Source organism: Theobroma cacao, chromosome 2 (assembly GCF_000208745.1).
Source record: "Theobroma cacao cultivar B97-61/B2 chromosome 2, Criollo_cocoa_genome_V2, whole genome shotgun sequence".
NCBI classification, from domain to species: Eukaryota; Viridiplantae; Streptophyta; class Magnoliopsida; order Malvales; family Malvaceae; genus Theobroma; species Theobroma cacao.
In genome coordinates this window covers 31,336,180-31,356,535 of record NC_030851.1, presented here as the reverse complement: position 1 = coordinate 31,356,535, position 20,356 = coordinate 31,336,180, and the positions used below count along the sequence as shown (strand labels likewise).

The 20,356-nt window shown below is 35.0% G+C and overlaps 3 protein-coding genes across 5 annotated transcripts; 1 reads left to right on the top strand and 2 right to left on the bottom strand.

The window, feature by feature from the left end:
- LOC18609416 lies at window positions 5,469-8,621 on the top strand. 2 transcript variants are annotated; one of them, XM_007044514.2, is made up of 6 exons: window positions 5,469-5,747; window positions 5,833-6,003; window positions 6,192-6,359; window positions 6,473-6,685; window positions 7,764-7,861; window positions 7,937-8,621. In XM_007044514.2, the coding sequence occupies exons 1-6, from the start codon at window positions 5,699-5,701 to the stop codon at window positions 8,045-8,047; spliced, it is 810 nt and encodes a 269-aa protein (XP_007044576.2). In that variant the 5' UTR covers window positions 5,469-5,698; the 3' UTR covers window positions 8,048-8,621. The 2 variants fall into 2 exon arrangements, with proteins under 2 accessions (XP_007044576.2, XP_007044575.2); XM_007044513.2 differs by having other exon boundaries at window positions 5,474-5,747; window positions 7,941-8,621.
- Window positions 9,157-13,245, bottom strand: LOC18609415. 2 transcript variants are annotated; one of them, XM_018115384.1, is made up of 7 exons: window positions 12,811-13,245; window positions 12,617-12,697; window positions 12,329-12,505; window positions 11,237-11,407; window positions 10,711-10,923; window positions 10,545-10,633; window positions 9,157-10,153 (listed from the first exon to the last, which is right to left on the bottom strand). In XM_018115384.1, exons 1-7 carry the CDS (start codon window positions 12,902-12,904, stop codon window positions 9,509-9,511), a joined length of 1,470 nt encoding a protein of 489 aa, XP_017970873.1. In that variant the 5' UTR covers window positions 12,905-13,245; the 3' UTR covers window positions 9,157-9,508. The 2 variants fall into 2 exon arrangements, with proteins under 2 accessions (XP_017970873.1, XP_007044574.1); XM_007044512.2 differs by having other exon boundaries at window positions 9,157-10,147.
- Window positions 14,688-19,173, bottom strand: LOC18609414 (probable alpha,alpha-trehalose-phosphate synthase [UDP-forming] 9). Its single transcript, XM_007044509.2, has 4 exons — window positions 18,978-19,173; window positions 16,049-18,076; window positions 15,684-15,957; window positions 14,688-15,566 (listed from the first exon to the last, which is right to left on the bottom strand). The coding sequence occupies exons 2-4, from the start codon at window positions 18,034-18,036 to the stop codon at window positions 15,243-15,245; spliced, it is 2,586 nt and encodes an 861-aa protein (XP_007044571.2). The 5' UTR covers window positions 18,037-18,076; window positions 18,978-19,173; the 3' UTR covers window positions 14,688-15,242.

The following is a 20,356-nucleotide window of genomic DNA, read 5'->3' as shown; positions in this document are numbered from 1 at the left end:
AAGTCAATGTTAGGGAAACATTTTAATTAAAGGCCACACCCTTGTGTAATAGTCACTTATTCCGGTTGTTGATGAAGATCGCCGTGCATCATCAATCGTCTCTTATTAACAATTACATATTTTTAATCAAAAAATAATTATAAATTTAATTGGTGGAGTTTACTCATTGTGGATCACAAAGTTATTTGATTATTCTGAACTATTGCCTGCTTTTGGAATGCAAACTAAGCTCATCTTTATGACTTTGGATCCAAACATATATAAAAATGTTACAATGATAATGTTAATTTAGACAAAAATAATAAATATTTTTTTGTTTTGTACGGTTTGATGATTGAAAAAAATATTTATAAGGTTAATTTGTGGGTTTAATAAATTTTGTGGTCTCTTTGGCCTCCAATCTCAATTAAATTTTTGTCATTTTTTTTTAAATTGTCAAATTGAAATCATAGCTAGAATCAAGCTCTTGGCTTTTGGCACTAACAACTTAAATTTAATTATAAGGTAAACAAAATACTTAGAAGGAAAGAAATATTTTGTCAAGTAATCAAAATCACAACATTAAATGAGATGATTTCTTGGTGAATTATTTTGTCATTAAAACATTTAATGGGCTTATTTTGGTTTTCATACCTATGTTAAAAAAGACAATTAAATCTTTTTGTTTCTTTTTATAAATGGATTATTAAATAATCTCATTAAAATAAAAATTCAGTTTAATAAAAAAAGAAAATTAAGTGATAATGATTTTAATAATGATATTTATAAAAATAACTTTATTAAATCTTAGATTTTTTTTTATAGAAGGGGAATTTAAATTTAATTTTTGCAAAGAAGATAGATTAATGTACCTATTATGGAATCAAGTAATCAAGTAAGAAAATATTTATTTATATTTTTTAACATCATAAATCTTTTACACTTAAACATTTGGCTTATTAATAAATATATGTATCATCTACTCATATATTTATATTTTTCTAAATATATTTTCTATTTAATCCTAACACTCAATTTTGTTTAATTTAATTCTATACTATACATTTTGTTCAATTTAATCATTATGACGTAGCACAGATTTTTTTTTGGTAAAATTTTTTTTCTCAATCTACCATTTCAACATTGTCATGTGGTATCAACATATCAGCATATTAGTGCCACTTGGCATTGTCACATCATCACATTAGTGCCATGTGGCACTACCACATTATCATGCGATGCCATGTCACCAAAATTGTCATATTAGTGTCACATCAACAGTGACATCATTACCTTTAATGACAAAATTGGATGTCATTGAGAGAAAGAATAAATTGGAGTAATTCTTAAAATCAAGAGACCGAATTACTTCGCTTTTGAATACAATAACGAAATTGGATAAAATGCATGAGTACAAGGACTTTGTGCGTATTTTGATCTTAAATTTTCAAATGTATGGAAGGTTTAAACTTCTTTGCAAAATCTTGAAGCTAAACCAAGCCCGTTCTAAGTTCTCTGGGGTTTAAACCACAAAACTTATGTAAGTATTTGGCAATGAAGATGAGATAAATTTTCACAACATGTTTGGTATGGGGAATAGCTAAGCTATTCTCCCTCTATTCTCAACTACTATTTGCTTTTCTTGTTTAGTTAGCTATTTGGTAAAGAATAGCAATTCTTAAGTTTTACCTATTCCTCAAAATCAATAAAAAGCCATCTTTAACTAAACCCAACCCCCCTTGGTATTATTTATTCCATGCTTGATAAAATAACTTTCAGAATCATTAAGATGAAACTACCCCTCGTAAGTTTGTTGGTCCCAAAAGGAAGGCTAAAGGGGGTGAATAGCACTCAAAAATATTTTTAAGGATAGCTCTTAAAATTTAAAATATGTTCGGAAAATTTACGATGGATGGTTTGAAGACTTGTTGATGTTAACAAACACCAAGTAAATAAAGGTTAAGAGAAATGGACAAAATACAATTTTTATAATGGTTCGATCCACCTAACCTGCATCCACTACCTTGATCTTCTCCATCAAGGATTTGCAACCCAACTTTACTAGAACTAGTGGAATTAACAGCTTCCACTAAGCTTTTACAAGGTGAGTTTCTAACCTAAGTTTCAAACCTTTTACAACAAATCCTAAGCTTACCCTAACTTAGACTACCTTTTAGAGTGTCTTGTACATTTTAAATGAATAAGAAATACAAGATAAAAGGAGGTACAAATGATCACCTAACTAACCTTATTTATACAAGCTTCAACTCAAACACTTTCATAAAGATATGAGTGAAGTACAAGTGCAAAAGAGAAGATTTTTGCTCTTCTAAGCTTTTCTAAACTCTTAGTAACTTCTCTCTATCATTTTTTACTGTTGGAAAAGCTTTAAATACTTGGGAGACTGATTCTGGCTATTGGAGATAGTTTTTTGTTGTTATTTTATCTTCTAGCGGTTAAATTCGAATGTGTTGGTAATGAACCTTTAATCGATTAAAAATAAGTTTTAATCGATTAAGCCCTCTCTGACTTGTAGTCTGTTTCATTGTGGCTTTAACTTATTAAAAACTTTTTGTTTTCAAGCAACATTCTTCATTATCCTTTCCTTAATTGATTAGTCCTCCTTTTTAACTAATTGAAGTTTTTCTTCCTTTGTCCTTAATCGATTAAAATAGGCTCTAACCAATTAAGAATTCTCCAACTTGAAATCTTTTGGTTTGGCGTATTTGAATGGTTACTATTACTTTGAATTTGAATTTTTGACGCTTATAGGTACTTCAAACTTGAGCTTTAATTGGTTAGCCCTTTTGATTAACCGATTAGCAAACTTTTGTGTTTAGTTTCCAGCACCCTCTTAATCAGTTAAGCCTAATGCTAATTGATTAAGGCTTCTTTGTCTTGCTTTTATATAGTGCCCAGCTTCACCTTTACTAGTTAAGGTTTCATGTTAATTAGTTAATAATGTTATGTTTTCACTAATCCCTTTCTTCTTTCCTTTCTTAACTGATTAACTATTCTAGTATCATGGCAAGCTTCTTAACTTGCTTTCAAACAACATTTTCATTAAGGGATTCAATTTTAATCTTGCACACTTAAGAATGAAGTTAGTCATCAAAGAATGATGACGTTTTGTTATCATAAAAAACATATGAAGTCAACATTTTCTGTTTCATATTTTTGATGATCACAAAACACTCCTAGATTAAGAGTACAATATCTATGTTCAGTATGAATGCTTTAAATCTTTATACATAATGTGGATTGCTCCCCCTTAGCTAATGTATCTAGTTTTCTTTAAAAATTTACAATGAAATATTTATAATATCTACAGTAGCTAAATAAGATATACAATATCTGCAGTAACTAAGTAAGATATATTGAATATCTATAATAACTAGCCCATAATATTAAATAAAACCATAATTAAGCATTACACATATAAATTAAACATAAAGACCTATCAAACTTTATTTAACTTAATCTTCCTTCTCCCCTTTTTTATCATCATTAAAAAATATATTCAAAACTCCCCCCTTAATGAGTATATCTAGATTTTCATTTAATCTTTAAATAAGACTTTAATAAATGGGAATCATAAGCACTCATACAATTAAATCATACAAGCTTATAGATATAGTTCAATAATTTAAAGTGTTAAGCTTGTAACTATATAAGAACATATGTATGAGAGTTAAACGTTTTAAAAACTTGTCAAGGATCACTCAAATAATATTCAAGCAAATTTAATCATTTTGTCATAATAAAAACTATAATAATTTTAAAGCTAACAAAGTTTAGAAAACTACAGCCTTACCCATATAAAATCATTTTTTCTCTTTCTTCCTCCTCTCCCTCATTCTCTTCCAATCGCATTATTCTCTTCCACCATTTCCAACTCCGCTAGTCGCCACTGCCTCTCTCTCATCCACTTTCCAATTGCGTTGCTTTTATCCACTATCCACTTTTCCAACTCGATCTGCAATCAGGTACTTGTTTGATGTATAGGAAAATGGGTTGAACTGAACATGCTCCCGTGCCTTATTTTTTTGTTCATTGTATGATGTTTTGGGTTTAGTTTGCTGCTGTCTTATTTTTTGTTATTTGGTTAATGTCTTGGGCTTGCAACTATCTTTATTGAACAAACCAAAATTATTCAAAGGGCATAACATTCTTCATAATGGGAAAAAACTTATTCCTTGGTGAGTTTTCTTTTTATCAAATATTGTACTTTAAAAAGATTATTGGGAAGAAAATATTGCTTAGATAAGTTTCTAGAACCCTCAAGAAATTTCTCTTTCCTTTTTGTCTGTGCCGAGGTCGAATTTTGCATCATAATAATATATACAATGTGTTATTTTGATGAAAATAAATACTACTATAATAAAAGGTATTTTCATCTTTCTATCACCTATTCCTTTCTTATTCAAAGTTATTTTTACTAATCAAATACTGTAATAAATCATAATAGTAATTCATGTCCTATTCATTGTACTAAATTACATAATAACTATTTTATTCTATTCTTATTTTTTTTTATTCCCATAGAATAACTATTTTATTTTATTCTTATCTATTCTACTAACCAAATGTACTTTCAAGGTTTTAAAACAAAAGTTATAATTTGAATCGTTGCAAGATTAACCCTCTTAAAGGGAGATTATGAGTTATTGAGTGAAATTGTGTGTCTCCAAAAATACTCATTAAAAAAAATAATTGATGGACAAAATGAAAATATATATATCCGTAAGAGGAAGAGTTAATTTACATAGACATAAAATCAATTAGTTTTACATTTTTTTATAACTTATGTGCGATTAATATTTTAATAAACAGGTCACTGGGTTTAACAATTTATTCATAATGCATGTATTTTAAGTCAATACGACGTCTTTATAATATTGATCGAGAATATTATCTTTTTTAATATATTTATACGATCGAAATTTTATTGTGTAAAATAAATAGTTAGACATTTTTATCTAACTTAAAATTTAGTCTGCATGATTTATTTAAATAGATTATGAAATATAATGGTTTGATACTCGAACAAAAAAATATAAAATTGAATTAATTTTATACTGATATAGACTGATATGTTCTTTGCATTTATATGTATAATTGTAATGTCTAAACTTAAAAGTCCAACGCACTTCTGGGTTCAGGTTAAGCTAAGAGTTTTCTACATCCGAACTTGACTCAATCTAACTTTAAACCGTTTATTTTACTGAATAAATAATATATTTGATTAAAAATTTAATTTGTAAATATACTTGAAAACAATAAAATTAAAATATAGTCTACAGTCTAAGGCTGACTTGGGTAGCTCTCTAAGGTTCTGGTCCGAATTAGAGTCGGCTGGCGGCCGGTCCAGGCCAAACTTAATTCTCTTCAACGAATTGTTGGGCCATCCCTTAAGAGGAGGTCGTCCATTTCTGGGCCAAGTGGCTTAAGACTATCAATGATCAAGCATATCAAAGCCGAAGGATCAGATCAAGAAATTTGACGGTCCCAATCACACCTGTATTGTGGCAACGATGATCAAAGTTAGCGCAGAAAACACCTGATCCACAAAGCAATTTACAGGAATTCTCTCTCCCGTCCTTTTTTTTCTAACTACGTGTTCTACACGTCTGGAAAGAAAAAAGGCTTATACTTACCTGTCTTGCTTAAACTAAAAGCACTGGAGAATACAGGAGTTCTGATCATCGTAATTATAACTATGGCTTTACAATTGTCTTTGATCACTCTCTTCCTTTTCTTCAGCTTAGGTAAATCAATAATTTCTCTGTATTTGTTTTCCATAATAGACGCCGTTATTTTTATCACTCTCTTCCTTCTCTTCTACTTTTACAGTTTCTAGCGAGATAATACTGGAAGAGGGGTACACGGTGACCACAGTGATCGACTGCCACAAGCTGAAGATATTTCCATATTCAGTCCTAGCTCTTCCTGGCTCCTCTGATCTGCTGGTCCTTGATTCTTTCAACAGTCACCTCTACACTGTATCATTTCCCCTCTCTAACGGTACTCATCATCATTCATCACCAATCCTACCGTTTTCTTTAATATATATATATATATATATATATATATATATATATATATGTATATATATATATGTATATTTAAAATTTTTGAAATAATAAAAAAGAATAAAATGGCATGAATATCTTAAAATTTTAAATGATTTTTTTCATAAAAAAAAAATGCAGAAAGCGAGGTAAAACGGATATCATCAGGAGAAGGAAAGGCGGGTCTTTGGGACGGAGAATTGGGCCAGGCCCGATTCAATAACCCGAGAAGCTTTGCACTCGACGCTAAAGGCAACGTTTATGTCGCTGATAGGGGCAACCACGTCATTAGGAAAATCACCCCCTCAGGTCTCAGTTTTTTTGTTGTTTTTTCGCATCCATAATTAGTGATCCGTTTTCTTATTAAAAAATTTGAATTCTCTTTTTTATTTCTTTTTTCTTTAATTTTATAAAATCATTAGGTGCTGTGACGACGATCGCCGGCGGTTACTCAAAGACAGTAGGCAACAAAGACGGGCCGGCGCAGAACGCAACATTTTCTAATGATTTTGAGTTAGCTATAGTCGCGGAGAGATGCATTTTACTGGTTGTGGAACGCGGCAGTCAATCGGTTCGCCAGATTGATCTCAACCCGGCGGATTGCGCCACAAGCTCTCCATCAGGGCAAATTTTCGGTATCAATTTCTTGTTTTAATTGATGCACCTTCATACGCACAGAACATGAATTCACTTTTATAAAGTTGCTTGCCGATTTGTTTTACAAGTTTATGCGGCCAAAGCGCAACCTTTCAGTGATTTCAACGTCCGAATAATATTTTCCAAAACATTTTGTAGACACATGGTTTGATCCTTTCTTGTCTGAATTAGGGACCATCTACTGCCTGACTTATGTGTGTTTTTTTGCTAACATTGTTGTTTTCGATGAGCCACAGCTTGTTTGTGTCCTCTAGCTGCCAAGTGTTTTTTGTTGTGCCTGCAGTGAGATGGATTTTTTTTTGTTTTCGGTTGAGGATGTTGCTGTCAAGTCTGGCTGGAAAATGGTTTTTGTTTTGTTTGGGTTGATATGTTTTTGGATTGTTTGAGTTCTATCTTCTATCATTGCTTTTTTTGGTGGATAAAGAGAGAGATAATGAACAGCTTAATATATGCAGATATTTGATTTTCTCAAGATATGCCAAAAGGTTGTGATCAGTGAAATCTTTGAACATTTCAACCATCATGGATTGCATATAATTAGTTGATGTAGATGCAAAAAGTGTTTATATTTGTATGCTGTCCATATTCATGCCCCATCCACATCCGTCCATAGCCCCTTACGTGTCAATGCTTCATGAAATTTTGACATTTTTTCTGTAAAAATGCAACTTGATAGCATCGTTTATGGAAGAAAAAATATATGTTATCACCTTGCTTTCTGTAAGAACGTATTCTTAAGATGCTTATGTGTCTTTTACGGCAGTGTGCATGAGATGCACTTGCATTTAAATTCACTTGGGATCCAAATTTTTGTATTTAACTCGAAAAATCAAAGCTCAAAGTGTACATCGGCTCGTAACTGTTCCCCCTTTGGGTAACATGTTAATAGCTCTTTATCTTTTCATTATTTCTAGAGAACTAGTGTTACAGGAAGGAGAGTCTGTCCCCTTGTTGAGAATTATTCTAACCTATATCGGATGCATTAATATTTAATACCAGTACTGGCTTTAACCTGAAGGGATAGTAATTTATTGTTTGTATATTTTAATTTTTAAGGGCTTGGAGCAGTTACAATTTGGACCCTAGGTCTGGGACTTTCATGTTTACTGGGCTTATTTATGGGGATTTTACTTCGCCCTTATATCATCCCCCATGTAAGTATCACTCATTATCATGTTATTCCGCAGTCCAAAAGGATTAAGTACACTTTTTCTAACCAAGCTCTGTAGACAGGAAGGCCTCACCCTCATCAGATTCAGCAAGATATGGAACCATTGCGTAATCAATTTGGGGAAACAAGTAGCGATACTCTGCTACGACATCAAAAGCGCAGTTGCTAACTCCAAGCTTTATCTATTTATGCTGAAGCTCTTTTGGTTGTGCCTTTCTCACATGTCTCTTTTGTTTAGTGTTAATTTTGTGGAATATCGTACTTCAGAAAAGGATATTGTTTCTTTGCTTGATTCCGATGACTTGAGTAATCCTGAGGTAAAAAAGTCACGGATTTTTTCTGATCAATTGAAAGATTTGATCTGTTGTGATGAAAACCTAGAGTTGCCATACACATCTGAGTTCATTTTCAAGCAAGGAGATGGGAATCAAAATGGCAGTACCGTGTTAGCTGACTGCCATGGAAGGATAGACGCATTGATACAAGCTAACGTTATGGAGTTTGCAAACGAAGCTGAAGAAACTACTGCAATAGTGAAGCCAGGTGCGAGCAGCTCACGTTTAGTGAAGAGAAGATGAATGAAGTAGGAATGTAAATTCTGTATCTTAGATGCCTAGGTATTGTTATGGGCTTTGTAATACGAGAATCGGTGATAATCCTTGATATTCAACTATCTAAACATGGTTGTGCCTGATGAAACTACTGTATACATTGCTAAATATCAGTGGGTTTACGCTTCCAAATTGCATCAGTTCATGAAGAAACGCATCAATTCGATTGATGTGCTTGGAAACAATCTACGCATGTGTGGTGCGTCTTTCACTTTCTTTTCTGGGCAGTGGAGCCTGGAGGGATAGGCAAAAATTATTCAGTTGTTTGAATGGGAAGGAAAATAATAAGAGAAAAGAAATGCTTCCGATATCGACTCAAATAGACAGGTGTTCACGCTATTAATGGGCCGCAGTTGCGATCAACTCGTTAATAATGCATTTTTTCAACAGGATATGGGTAATGAAGGTTGACCCATACTACACACAGCAGCTGGGGTCGCTGTGTGCTTGGATAGAAAGTATTCTCTGACAACGTGAAAATTTGAAAATAGGAAAGATAGTGTGGGGCGTGATGGGTAAAGTGAGGGTATCATATAGATTATGCCATGATTATAATTTTCCCTTCCAAAATACTAAAACATGGTGGTGGATCTTCAACCTTCTGTCTAAAGTAACATGATTGTTTATACATATCCAACATTTCTACCCATAATGAAATCACGTGCACTGCAAGCCCAAGACCTTCAAATTTTGTATTATGAAGTATGAGATGCTGTTCCAATATTTCTACCCCTTCGACTGACCTCATTTGCCACAAAAAATTGCAGAGAAAATTGGACAACCTTTATAAGAAGCTGACAAATGAATAAGAGAAAAGAGAGTTTCATGATGTTTTATACCAGTAGCCTTACAATATTTAGGCCGGCCGAGACTGAACCCCAGGTAGCACTAAAGCTGCTCCACAGGCCACACACACTCATTTCTCTATCAACAAATCGTAACTGCTTTATCCTAAATTTTTAAGGACCAATATCATGCTTCTAAGGAGGTAAGTACTCCAAAATCTCTGTTGTGTGTGATTAATAACCCCCGTTGTAACCCATGTTTGATCGGAACCGAATGTTGTGATGATCATACGTTTGGTCTCCATAATCAACAGGCTTTATGACCACAGCTTCCCGCTTTCCTTCTTGTTCTTGAACTGCCCCAAAAACTATCTCATTGGTTTTCTCATTGCTCTGCTCATAGTAAGTATGCGGGGTGGATGACTGATAGCGATGATGATGCTGCTGCATATCGGTATCCCATCCACTGTAGAAGGCCCGGCTTTGACGCAACTGATGGATCTTTTCTGCATCCTTGGACATGAAGGGGTACATTTTCCGTGGAGTGGGGGTTCGTGTATCAATTGAAGGGGGCTCATCTTCATCTGGTATCACAAAGCTCTCTTGTGCAGGCCAGGACATTGAGTGTTTCTGTTGTTGCTGGTGCTGGCTCTGATATTGATAGCTTAGTGGCTTCTTTCTAAGACCAGGAATTACTCCTCCCAAAATTTCTAAAGCAGAAACACCAGCATTGGCAAAAAGCTTCCCAAGGGATCCAAAGAAGCCTTCTTCTTGCTTCTCTGGTTCATCTTCAGTAGGGATTAAAGGTGGCCTGACTGATTTCAGGGGTTTCTGATATGGACTCGATACAGCAGCATTCACTTTTACTGATTCCTGATCCTTCATGAGCATAGTAACAAATGTAAGCATTTCACTATGTTTTAGAATATTTTTAATCTTAATTTTAGATGAAAGTCATTTTGCCATTTTAGTAATGAATTACGCAATATGAACTAGGGGTGAATTTCTTTTCTAACAAAAACAAAACAGCTATCATGAAGTGAAAAAAAAAAGGGGAGGGGGGTGAGTTTGCTGTCCCTCATCTTGGATCAAGCTTTGATCTCAAACATCTATTTCTCCTGTTATAGAACAAAGCTTAGGATTGAGGAACACTTTCTGAGATTAATATTTTACATACAAGTCTCAGCCAAAGCAAAAGCCAAGCGAAAATATCCCCAAGGAGAATCATATGTAAAGAATTTGCATATGAAAAATAACACTGAATACTTACATTCTGGGAAGATACAATGGTGCCCACTCTACGTTGCAGCAAAGCTAGCATGTAACCAAAGAAGCCAGCTGCGACAAGAATTGCAACTCCTGCAATGACGGAAATTATAATGTATAAACCTCCTATACCAACAACAAATGAAAGATCTTCAGGTGGATTAGTTTACCAAGAGGAAAACCACTTCCATACTGATAAGCACAGTCATCAAAATGGAGTTGAATCTCTCTGATAGCTTGATTTCCTCTATCTATCACGAGAAGGGAGCAACTGCTTCCAACATAGACCACATCAAAATCATTAGAAAACTTTGCATCTTCACTTGGTCCATCTACATGTCCCCCTCCCAGGCTCCATTTCCCACCAGCAATTGTTGTAACACCTGAAGAATATTTCACTTCTTTCAGCAATAGTTGACAACCATCCCTATTTTGAATGCTAGTACTGACAGCATCCTTTGAACATTATAAGACATTGAGAAAGTTTAAAAGCTGCTAAGCTTGCCATAAAAACATAAATAATCCAATTGACATTTTTTAGAAATATGATGGCAAATGTTTAGGACACAGAATAGTAGGGACATGGAGGTAAGAGGCAAGGAGCATAATGTATATAAGACTTATATATAGTCAAGTCAAAATAAGAAATGCACTAAATATTACTCTTTAGGACAGCTCGGTGATTACATTTCTTACCTGCATCACTTATCTTCCTGATTGCCATGTTCATAGTGTCTGCAATATAAATGTTCCCTCTGTCATCTATGGCTAGCCCTTTTGGATGGTTCATCCTTGCCTCTCTGGGCTTCCCATCTACATGTCCAGAGTATCCTTCAGGGGATCCAGCAACCAGCCTAGGTCTACTATCTGCGGTTCTCCCATAAATTTAAATGGAATAATTACAAGAAAAGACTTGCCCATGGGAAAAATCAAAGAATAGGATTACTATAGAATTGCATGAATAGACACCTATACCTTTACACATGATCAATCTCAACAGAGGTTTTAAGTATGCACTAGAGTGAAAAAAGAGTAAAATGGTTGAGATGTCACACAAGTGGACATAAAAATTGCAGTGAATGGGTTACTGCATAAAAACAATTTAATAATAATAAAACTGAGCAAGAATGCAATAAGAAAGTTCCATTAATTCACGAAATGTCTATGATAGATACAAGGACAGCATTTATCAATTACCAGGTTCAGATAGAAAAAGTTATAATCCTCCAAACGACAGAACTGCTTTCAGTGATAGATTTATTTGTTGCTATCTTCTTTCCAGCAAAATGTAATAATATTGATAAAACATCGGTAGAACAACTATACCATTTTTTCTAAGTTCTGACTAATCAATAGTTTTGCTACTGGAATGTTATCTCTTATCTGGATCTAACTTTCAAAACTTCAAATATAAAAATCAGTCAAAATGCATTTTGGATTACATTAAAATGCTTGACACATGAAACAACTAGCCCTAAAAAGGCCATGACAATAAAAAATTGCACTGAGGACTGAGATGGAAATGGGGAAGGTACAACAACTAGGCAAAAACGTGCACTGTCCTTTATGAGGCAAGTTGAGTGATTGGACTTGACTGCCAACAGATGCAAATACCTCATGTGTTTTCCATTAATAACAAGACTTGGAACATTCAGTAACCAAATATAAAGTAAAGAGCTCGATTAAACAAACAAAGCAAAACATTCAGCTACTAAAAGGCAAATGCAACAAAATTAAAACAAAGCCAACCACTTGAATAATATCCCAAGAAAGAAGAAACCCACTTACATAGAGATAAGGAAGCAGAAATCCGATAAAGGTTGCTATTAGCAGAGTCCAAAATCAGCAGCTCACCACTAGGCAAAACCTCAACAGTGTGAGGCTCGATCCCAAGCTTACTTCCATCAAACACAGTCTCCACATTGTATCCACCCTCAAACTTCATCATTGGACGGCCAGTAATTGCTATATACACATAAATCCCATGGACGCCACTATATCAGATGCCAATCTCCAAAGCCAAAGACAAAAAAAAAAAAAAAGGAAATGTGAGTTCTATTAGTCGGCGATCTAAACCTGTTTTGGTGGTAGTTTTGAGTGACCATAACCATTTCATAAAAGCAGACAAAGCATTAGAGAAAAATCCACTAACGATCTCTGCAAAAAAAAAAAAAATCAAATGCCATCAAAGCAAGTGTTTAAAATAAGCGTTAAACTAAAGGCAGATCAATACGAAAGCAAGCTTCTTCTTTTTTTCGTTTGGAGCTTACTTGCAGGTGAAGAAGTAGTAGGAGCTGAAGAGACACCTCCAAGAAGAAGCAGAAGCAAAAGAGCAACACCCAAAACCAGCACATTTTTACCCATTGCTGCTTTCAAGTTTCAACAAGAAAAAAGAAAAACCAACAAAGCTCTTAGATATGAAAAGAGAGTCACGCTTTACAACATTAAGAAGAAACCCAAACCCTAGTAGGAATCTGGGTCTTTTGCAGAAAATTGAATGGACACTGTGAGCAAGAGAAAAACAGTGTGCTTTTTTAATGGGGTTTTTCCTTTTTTTTCCTTCTAGTTTTCAATAACCATAAAAAGGAGAGGGTGAGAGAGCAATGCGTATAGAGTAGAGTGAGTGTGAAGAGGAGGAGAGAAGGGAAAGAAAGAGACAAGAAAGGGAAGAAAAAGCAGTGAGAAAAAAAATATGCCAAATAGCCAGAGGGCCTTAGTGTGACAGTGAGAGTAAGAGAGAGAGAGAGAGAGAGAGAGAATCAATATGATGTGATTATGTCTTTGAAGGCTTAAATACTACAGGGTTTGGTTTTGTTACAGAAAAAGAGAATGGTTTAGCAACAACGTTACATTTATTCTCTACCTAAATCCCCGGTTATTTTTTCTTTTCTTGTTTGTGTATTTTTAATGGGCATTTTTGTTCATACCGCTGGCACTGATGTTTTGCTTCGTCCACCTCTCTATACACTTTCTTTCTCTTATTTCTTTTATAGAAATGAGTAAAGAAATGGCTACTCTTTTACTTGCTTTTATCTTGGGAGCATTGCCTAATGTCTAAAGTCGCCACTGTAATTTGGGATCTAGATTTCCCACGGTTGAGCATTCAATAATACATCAGCAAAAGGAAAGGTGGGCCTCTTTAAAGCCAAGGGCATGCTGGACTTGTTAACTTGTCAAATGTAGACTATGCCTGCCACTGCCAGGTTTCACTCAGGTTATTAAAGAGGAAATTAGTCGAGAATAATGCTTACTTTACCCTAATGATTTTCATGACAGAATTTTAGTTGGTGGTCTTGTGGTCCACCACCATCCTCTCTTCTATATTGCTCTTGCTGAATTCACCTGACATGATTTGTAGTCTATATAACCCAGTAAAAGATTTGGGTGTAAAAAACCAAGGAGAGAAACTGGCAGCAAAAATGGGCTGAGCAAGCCACCCAACCCATTTTCTTCTTTTGATTTGAGCCATGGACAGGCTTGGTGTATCAGGTGATGAAAGTTAGGTTGGTGAGAGGAGGATAGCGACCTCTGCTTGCCCCATAGCAAGTTGTCAATTTAAATAATGCCATGTGAAATAAGGATAGCTATCAAGTTGGACTTGGTCGTCTTTAAAGTGATGAAATATATACTTGTACTAGTAAACAAAGGCTCTTTTGCACTAGGGAGGCAGATTCCCCTCACTCCCTCCTTTCAGTTCTCTAATGAAATGAAAGATTTTAGAGATGCTAAAATCAATTGCAAAATGGCAGCTTTGTATCTTGTTGGTCAACAAATATTTTCTGCCTTATTTTCGTTGCTGATCATGAATGCATTGGCAATGGCATAGGCATGGCACATGCTTGTGTCTTTTGATATAGGGTCAAGGGTTTGCCCAGCATGCCAAGAGACCAAAAGAAGGAACAAAGCGGAGCTGATGTAACAGCTTCCATTGTGCTTCTTGTTTGTCTTGACATCACAAAGAGAGAACAATTGCTACGGGTAAATATCAGGCCTCTCCCACCTTCTTCTTCTTTTCTTTTTCCCTCTTTATTCGATTCTCTTTCCTTCACCGAATCTGACCAATGATTCCCAAAAGGACTGATCATTTTTTTTCCCATTCAGAACCTTTACATTGTTGCATTGGGAACAACACGAGCTAGACTTTGTGTCTATAAAAAGAGGTCCAAGGCCTTGTTGGGCCTAGGCACATATTCCATATATCTTACAACCCAAACAGCTCATTCAATCTTGAACCAACTAGCAACTAAAACTTAACCCAAATGTCTTTACTCTACTTTTAAGATGTATAAATCCTTTTCTTCGGGGGGACCATTTCTCATGACATGCCATACTGAAATCAAATTGGCATTTTGTATTGGAAAGCAATGTATCTATACAAGTTAACGGTGCCTCTACTCAGTAAGAAAACTACTGTAAACACGTGTGAACTGATCCCATAATTTTTGCTGGCGCTATGACCGACATCACCATATACAAGAATAAAGCATAGTTGTCAGGTCTCCATCACAGTCAAATCTCCCAATCACCCTCCGGCCAAGTGTACCATTTCAAGAGCTGGTATAGCATTACAACTGAATCTGGCGAGTACCGACAACGCTTCAGATAAGTTATAATCGAGAATTCCCTCATTCAGGGAAATCCCTTGAAGCAAATCAGAGATTCCATCACAACTCGTAAATTTGTGCCAGCCACTCTGTTTAAGTCAAGCAGTACTCTCAAAGGAAACCTGGATCTCAGGGAGGCACCTAGGCTTTGAACTAGTAGCAGTTGCAAGACCCTGAAGCAATTTCAACACGTCAGCAGCATCATCAAGGTAATACTTTGCTTTGCTAGGTTTTCGCCCAACAGTGCATGCGAAGATTTCTGGAGCCACGGGCAAGGATGGATTAGAAACAGATGTTAATATGCTCTCAAACATATCTTCATCGGATTTATCATCACCAACACACATCACAAAATCAGGTGGCTTCCCGCCATTGACCATTCTTGACAGAACCTTTTCTGCAACCAACCCTTTACTTACTCCCTGAATAATAAAGAACATTGATTAGAAAGCTCGATTCAACAACACTACGAGCATAGATATTAGAAAGGGAAGAGGACAGGTGCCAGCATTTCGAATGGAAAAACAAATTTGTCATACCTGTGGTTTAACTTCAACAATATGCTGGCCTCTCCTAACAACTGCTGGTTCATTTGCAAGAACATTCTCCAGATGATCCAACAATTCCTTGGCTTGGCATGACCCAAAGTCAGGGTCTGCGTCTTTATGGTGCCACACCAAAGCACTCTCCTTAGTCTCTATGCTGGAGCCATCTGTTGCTTCTCTATACAGGCTCATAACAGGTTCCACAATCCTTTTCCATTCAAGGTCAGCACCCACAGGGCTGGTTTCCCATTTAGAGTCTTTAATCCATCTGCAGGAAGAGAATGGAAAAGGCCTTAATTTATTTTAAGGCATTTAAATTTACTGCTAGCTAAATGTTCAAAACATTTTAAGGAGCATACCTTATGAAGTACCCATGTTCAGCAGCTATACCCAGCATCTCACATGGAGCAAGCCAATCACTAAGTGAAGTTCTCCCTCTCCCACTAACAATAAACACAGTGTTCTTAGGATCGTCACAAAGAGTCTTAAGGATAGAGATAACTTCAGGGCTAGGAGTTTTAATAATGGAAGCTTCAGGAACAACAGTGCCATCATAATCCAGAAATATTGCTCTTCTATTTGTTCGCTTATAAGATGAAACAATGTGATCAATACCCAGCCTCCTAAAACTAGGAGAAAGAGAGACAACTCGGAAACCAAGGCCCAAACCAATGCCCCAGCAACGTTTACTATAATGATCTTGGCATGCTCTTTCCAAGTCCTGGGCGAAGCTGTGAGCCCAATAAGCCACATCATGAGTACTAACATACCGATAGTGTTTCTCATGTCGCAATTGCTTCTCAGACTCAGGGATGGTAATAGCTGTATTTAAGGCCTCAGCAACGGCATCAATATCCCATGGATTTACCCTAATCGCTCCACTTAAAGAAGGTGAGCAACCAATGAACTCAGACACAACAAGCATGCTTGTTCGTGAAGAATCTGACTTTATACCCAGAGCCTCATCCATAAACGGAGTTCCCTGCCTACAAACAATATACTTGTATGGAACCAAGTTCATCCCATCCCTCACAGCATTAACTATGCAACATTCTGCAAGTGCATAATAGGCAGATTTCTCAAAACGAGGAACAGGACGATCAATCAAAATCACAGGCTGATAATTGGGTGAACCATAAACCTCATTGATCTTTTTAGCAGTCAGATATGTCTCCTTCTTTGCTTCCTGAACATCCTTCCCAGAGCCCCTAGCAGGATTCACAATCTGAACCAGGACTACTTTACCCTGCAAGTCTGGATGCTGCCGTAGGAGCTGCTCCACAGCCAGTAGTTTTAGACTAATGCCCTTGAAAATATCCATATCATCTACACCAAGAATCAATTTTTTCCCTTCAAACAGCTTCTGAATCTCTTTGACCTTGCAAGCAGTAGAGGAAAGATTTAACACTGATTCAAGTCGACCCATATGAACTCCTACAGGCAGAATTTTAATAAACACTGTGCGGCCAAAGTAATCAAGACCAATGTGCCCTCTTTTAGATTCATAATCAAGGCCCAGCATTCGACTGCAACAAGACAAGAAATGCCGTGCATAATCAAATGTATGAAAACCAATTAGATCACAATTTAGCAAGCCCCTCAGAATTTCATCCCTAACAGGCAATGTTCGATATATTTCTGATGAAGGAAATGGGCTGTGGAGGAAGAACCCAAGCTTGATTCTGTGAAAGCATTTCCTCAAAAATGTGGGAAGAACCATCAGGTGATAATCATGAACCCAAACATAATCATCATCTGGATTTATTACTTCCATAACCTTGTCAGCAAAAATTTTATTAGCAGAAACATATGCCTGCCATAGAAAACGATCAAACCGATCACCATGGTCTGGACAAATGGGCAACATGTAGTGGAAAAGTGGCCACAACTGCTGTTTACAAAAACCAAGATAAAACTTCTTCTGCAAATCTTGAGGTAGAAATGTAGGGACACAATTAAATTCCTCTAATAGTTTTTGGGCCACTTCCTCCTGTTCACTGGCATCTATATCAACCTTCAGAGATCCCACATATATAACCTCCGTTTCAGGAGAAAAACCATCCTTTAGTTGTAGTCGGAGTGAATCCTCATCCCAGCTGAAGCGCCATTCAGAGGTTTCTGCATCTCTTTTAGCATGCAAAGGTAACATATTTGCCACTATAATTTTGCGTTCTCTACAACCGGAAGAAGTAACATCTGAATCCCCATCATTACTGCTACAATAATCCACGTCAGAGATGATCCCAGGAACAGTCATCACCCGAGGGAGAGCTCTTGGAGTTTGAGGAATATCAAGTAGGTCTCCAGAAACTAGGTGTAAAAAATTTGCACATGTTCTTGATGCCATGAAAATTTTATTCTACGAAGGCATACGAAAAAAACCCGCACTACAACAAAATGTTCGGATTAAAATGTCAGAGAAAAATAAAATATAGATCAATTGAGCGCTCATTCACATTACTCAAACCAAATAACAGAGTAACTTTACTAACACTTTATAGATATCAAGCCCGGATCATTCTTTCTGGATTTTTTTCTTTACAGTTGTGACTTTTCACAATATTTTACAACATTTTCTTACAGATCATTCTTTAGCATTCTCATATTAATTGTTCAGTTTAATAGTATGGCCAAAACAAATAATAATGATAACAATTAGTACAAAAGAAGCCTTAAAGAGTTTTCTTTGTCTTATTCTTTGCCAAAACAAGATCCGAAACCTTTCTTTGATCCTAGGTAATATCTCTACCAAAAAATAAACAATAATTTAAAATAATAAGAAACAAGAAGAGGGCCAACTGGATAACCAAATAAAGGAAATCAAAGAAAAACTCGAAATCTTAGGTCACTGCTACGCACAAACAACTTCAACAAATTAATATAGTACAACAAAAAAAAAAACGAACACAGAAAAACTAAAAGAAACGAACACAACTGAAAACTAATGATACAGTTCATGGTCGAAGTTACACGCCAAGAATCTCAGCAGAAAATAAAGATTCTAGTTGATCGAATTTCTTTTTATCTAATTGTAAAAAATTATAAAGGTAAAACCGATCAACACTAACTATACGGTTCCTCGGTTCAACGTAACCAAAATAAACGATATTAACAAAGAAAAGAAAAACATCGATTTGGTTTCTTTTCCCCGCATTTTCTAAGCGACCAAACAAGAGATAAGGAACACTAGAAGGGACTGATAGTGAATCAATAACAGTAGATCAAGAAGAGGGAGGGAGTTAACAAAACGACGGTGCAACGGTCAAAATTCTGGAGGGAGCTGCTTACCTGGCCGTTACGGCGGTTGAAAAATCCACGGCCGATGAGAGGCGGTTTTGGGGGGTTAAACGGATATCGGAAAGTCGGTTCAAGTTGAAGGAGATAAAGTAGAAAGAGGAGGAACGCGTGAGGAAAGAGGAAGGAGGACAATGGAGGGTGTGTTGGATTTTCAATAGAGATTGGAGAGAAATAAAGAAAGAAATGAGAAGAGTGAAACAGTGAAGAATATATATATATATATATATTGTTATATTTATTTATTATTGTATTGCCATTTGCGAATAGGATAATATCAAAGTTTGCCATCTTTACCTGGGTTACTTTTTTAACCATGGTTTTTCTTTTTTTGGATTAAGCTCTTGTTTTTACATAAATACCCCTTTCTATTTGGCGCTATTTGCCTATTTGTAAACAGGGAAGGAAATGGCATAAATTTTGACATTATAGAATAGAATTCAAGTGATTAAATTGCAAGTGAAATTTATTACATTTTGTTATAAATTGAATTATGGTCTTTTTTAGGCTATTAGATGGTCAAATATCTTGATTTTTTTAGAATTAAAATTATAAGTAATTAAGTATTTTTGTTTTACTACTTTTATGGTTTTAATATCTGTTTGTGATTTTATTTTAAAATAACTTTTGCTAGAAAACAATATTTGCTTATAAATGATATTTTTAGGATAATTATATTGAGAATAGCAGCAATTTGCATTATTTTACAAAAAAAATAACAATTTGCATTATTAATGCACCCATTTTTTTATTTGAACATCAAAATCTCAAAAAATAAAATCTTAAATTTTAATTGTTGAAATGCTCAATTGTCTAGTTGGGAATAATTAACAAAATATGCAGAGAAATTTAAAAATATTTATTTTACCTCAATATTGTATAAATTGCATGCATAATCAATATGGAGATAGTTTAGATGATTTGGATTAATATTATTCGAATTGAAACTTTGTTTTATTTCACTACTTTTTTTTTAAATAGGTGGTTTATTTCACTACTAGTGGAGCTTTTTTTTTTTCTTTTTTTTTAATGATACTATTAATAAAAAATTATTATAAAATTGATTTGTGGAATTATTTGAGTGACCAAAGTCATGTTGTTTATGACTATATGAAATAGTAGTAATACTTTTTTTTAATTAATATATTTTCTTTTAACGAAGAAAAGGTAAATTTTTTTGGGCATCGATGTGGAGAGTGGAAATTAACATGAATTTACCTATTGTTAGGTTGCGACCTTGGGGTTGTGGTCTGAAGAATATATATACATATATTATGCATAATTTATTAGAATGAAATATGACAATTGAACAATAAAGATTGTTCTTTCGTCTCTTTTTCTTTTTTTTTTTTTTTTTGTCTTCTACATGAAAG

What these genes read in the sequence shown, in the direction of transcription:
- LOC18609416 (XM_007044513.2), top strand. Translation starts at nt 5,699, where the DNA reads ATGGCTTTACAATTGTCTTTGATCACTCTCTTCCTTTTCTTCAGCTTA. An exon ending in CTTCCTTTTCTTCAGCTTAG is followed by an intron (nt 5,748 to 5,832) that starts GTAAATCAATAA and finishes CTACTTTTACAG; the next exon opens with TTTCTAGCGAGATAATACTG. An exon ending in TAGGAAAATCACCCCCTCAG is followed by an intron (nt 6,360 to 6,472) that starts GTCTCAGTTTTT and finishes TAAAATCATTAG; the next exon opens with GTGCTGTGACGACGATCGCC.
- LOC18609415 (XM_018115384.1), bottom strand. Translation starts at nt 12,904, where the DNA reads ATGGGTAAAAATGTGCTGGTTTTGGGTGTTGCTCTTTTGCTTCTGCTT. An exon ending in TACTACTTCTTCACCTGCAA is followed by an intron (nt 12,698 to 12,810) that starts GTAAGCTCCAAA and finishes TTTTTTTTGCAG; the next exon opens with AGATCGTTAGTGGATTTTTC. An exon ending in CAGGAAGATAAGTGATGCAG is followed by an intron (nt 10,924 to 11,236) that starts GTAAGAAATGTA and finishes AATATTCTTCAG; the next exon opens with GTGTTACAACAATTGCTGGT.
- LOC18609414 (XM_007044509.2), bottom strand. Translation starts at nt 18,036, where the DNA reads ATGGCATCAAGAACATGTGCAAATTTTTTACACCTAGTTTCTGGAGAC. An exon ending in GAACATGGGTACTTCATAAG is followed by an intron (nt 15,958 to 16,048) that starts GTATGCTCCTTA and finishes CTCTTCCTGCAG; the next exon opens with ATGGATTAAAGACTCTAAAT. An exon ending in TTGTTGAAGTTAAACCACAG is followed by an intron (nt 15,567 to 15,683) that starts GTATGACAAATT and finishes TTTATTATTCAG; the next exon opens with GGAGTAAGTAAAGGGTTGGT.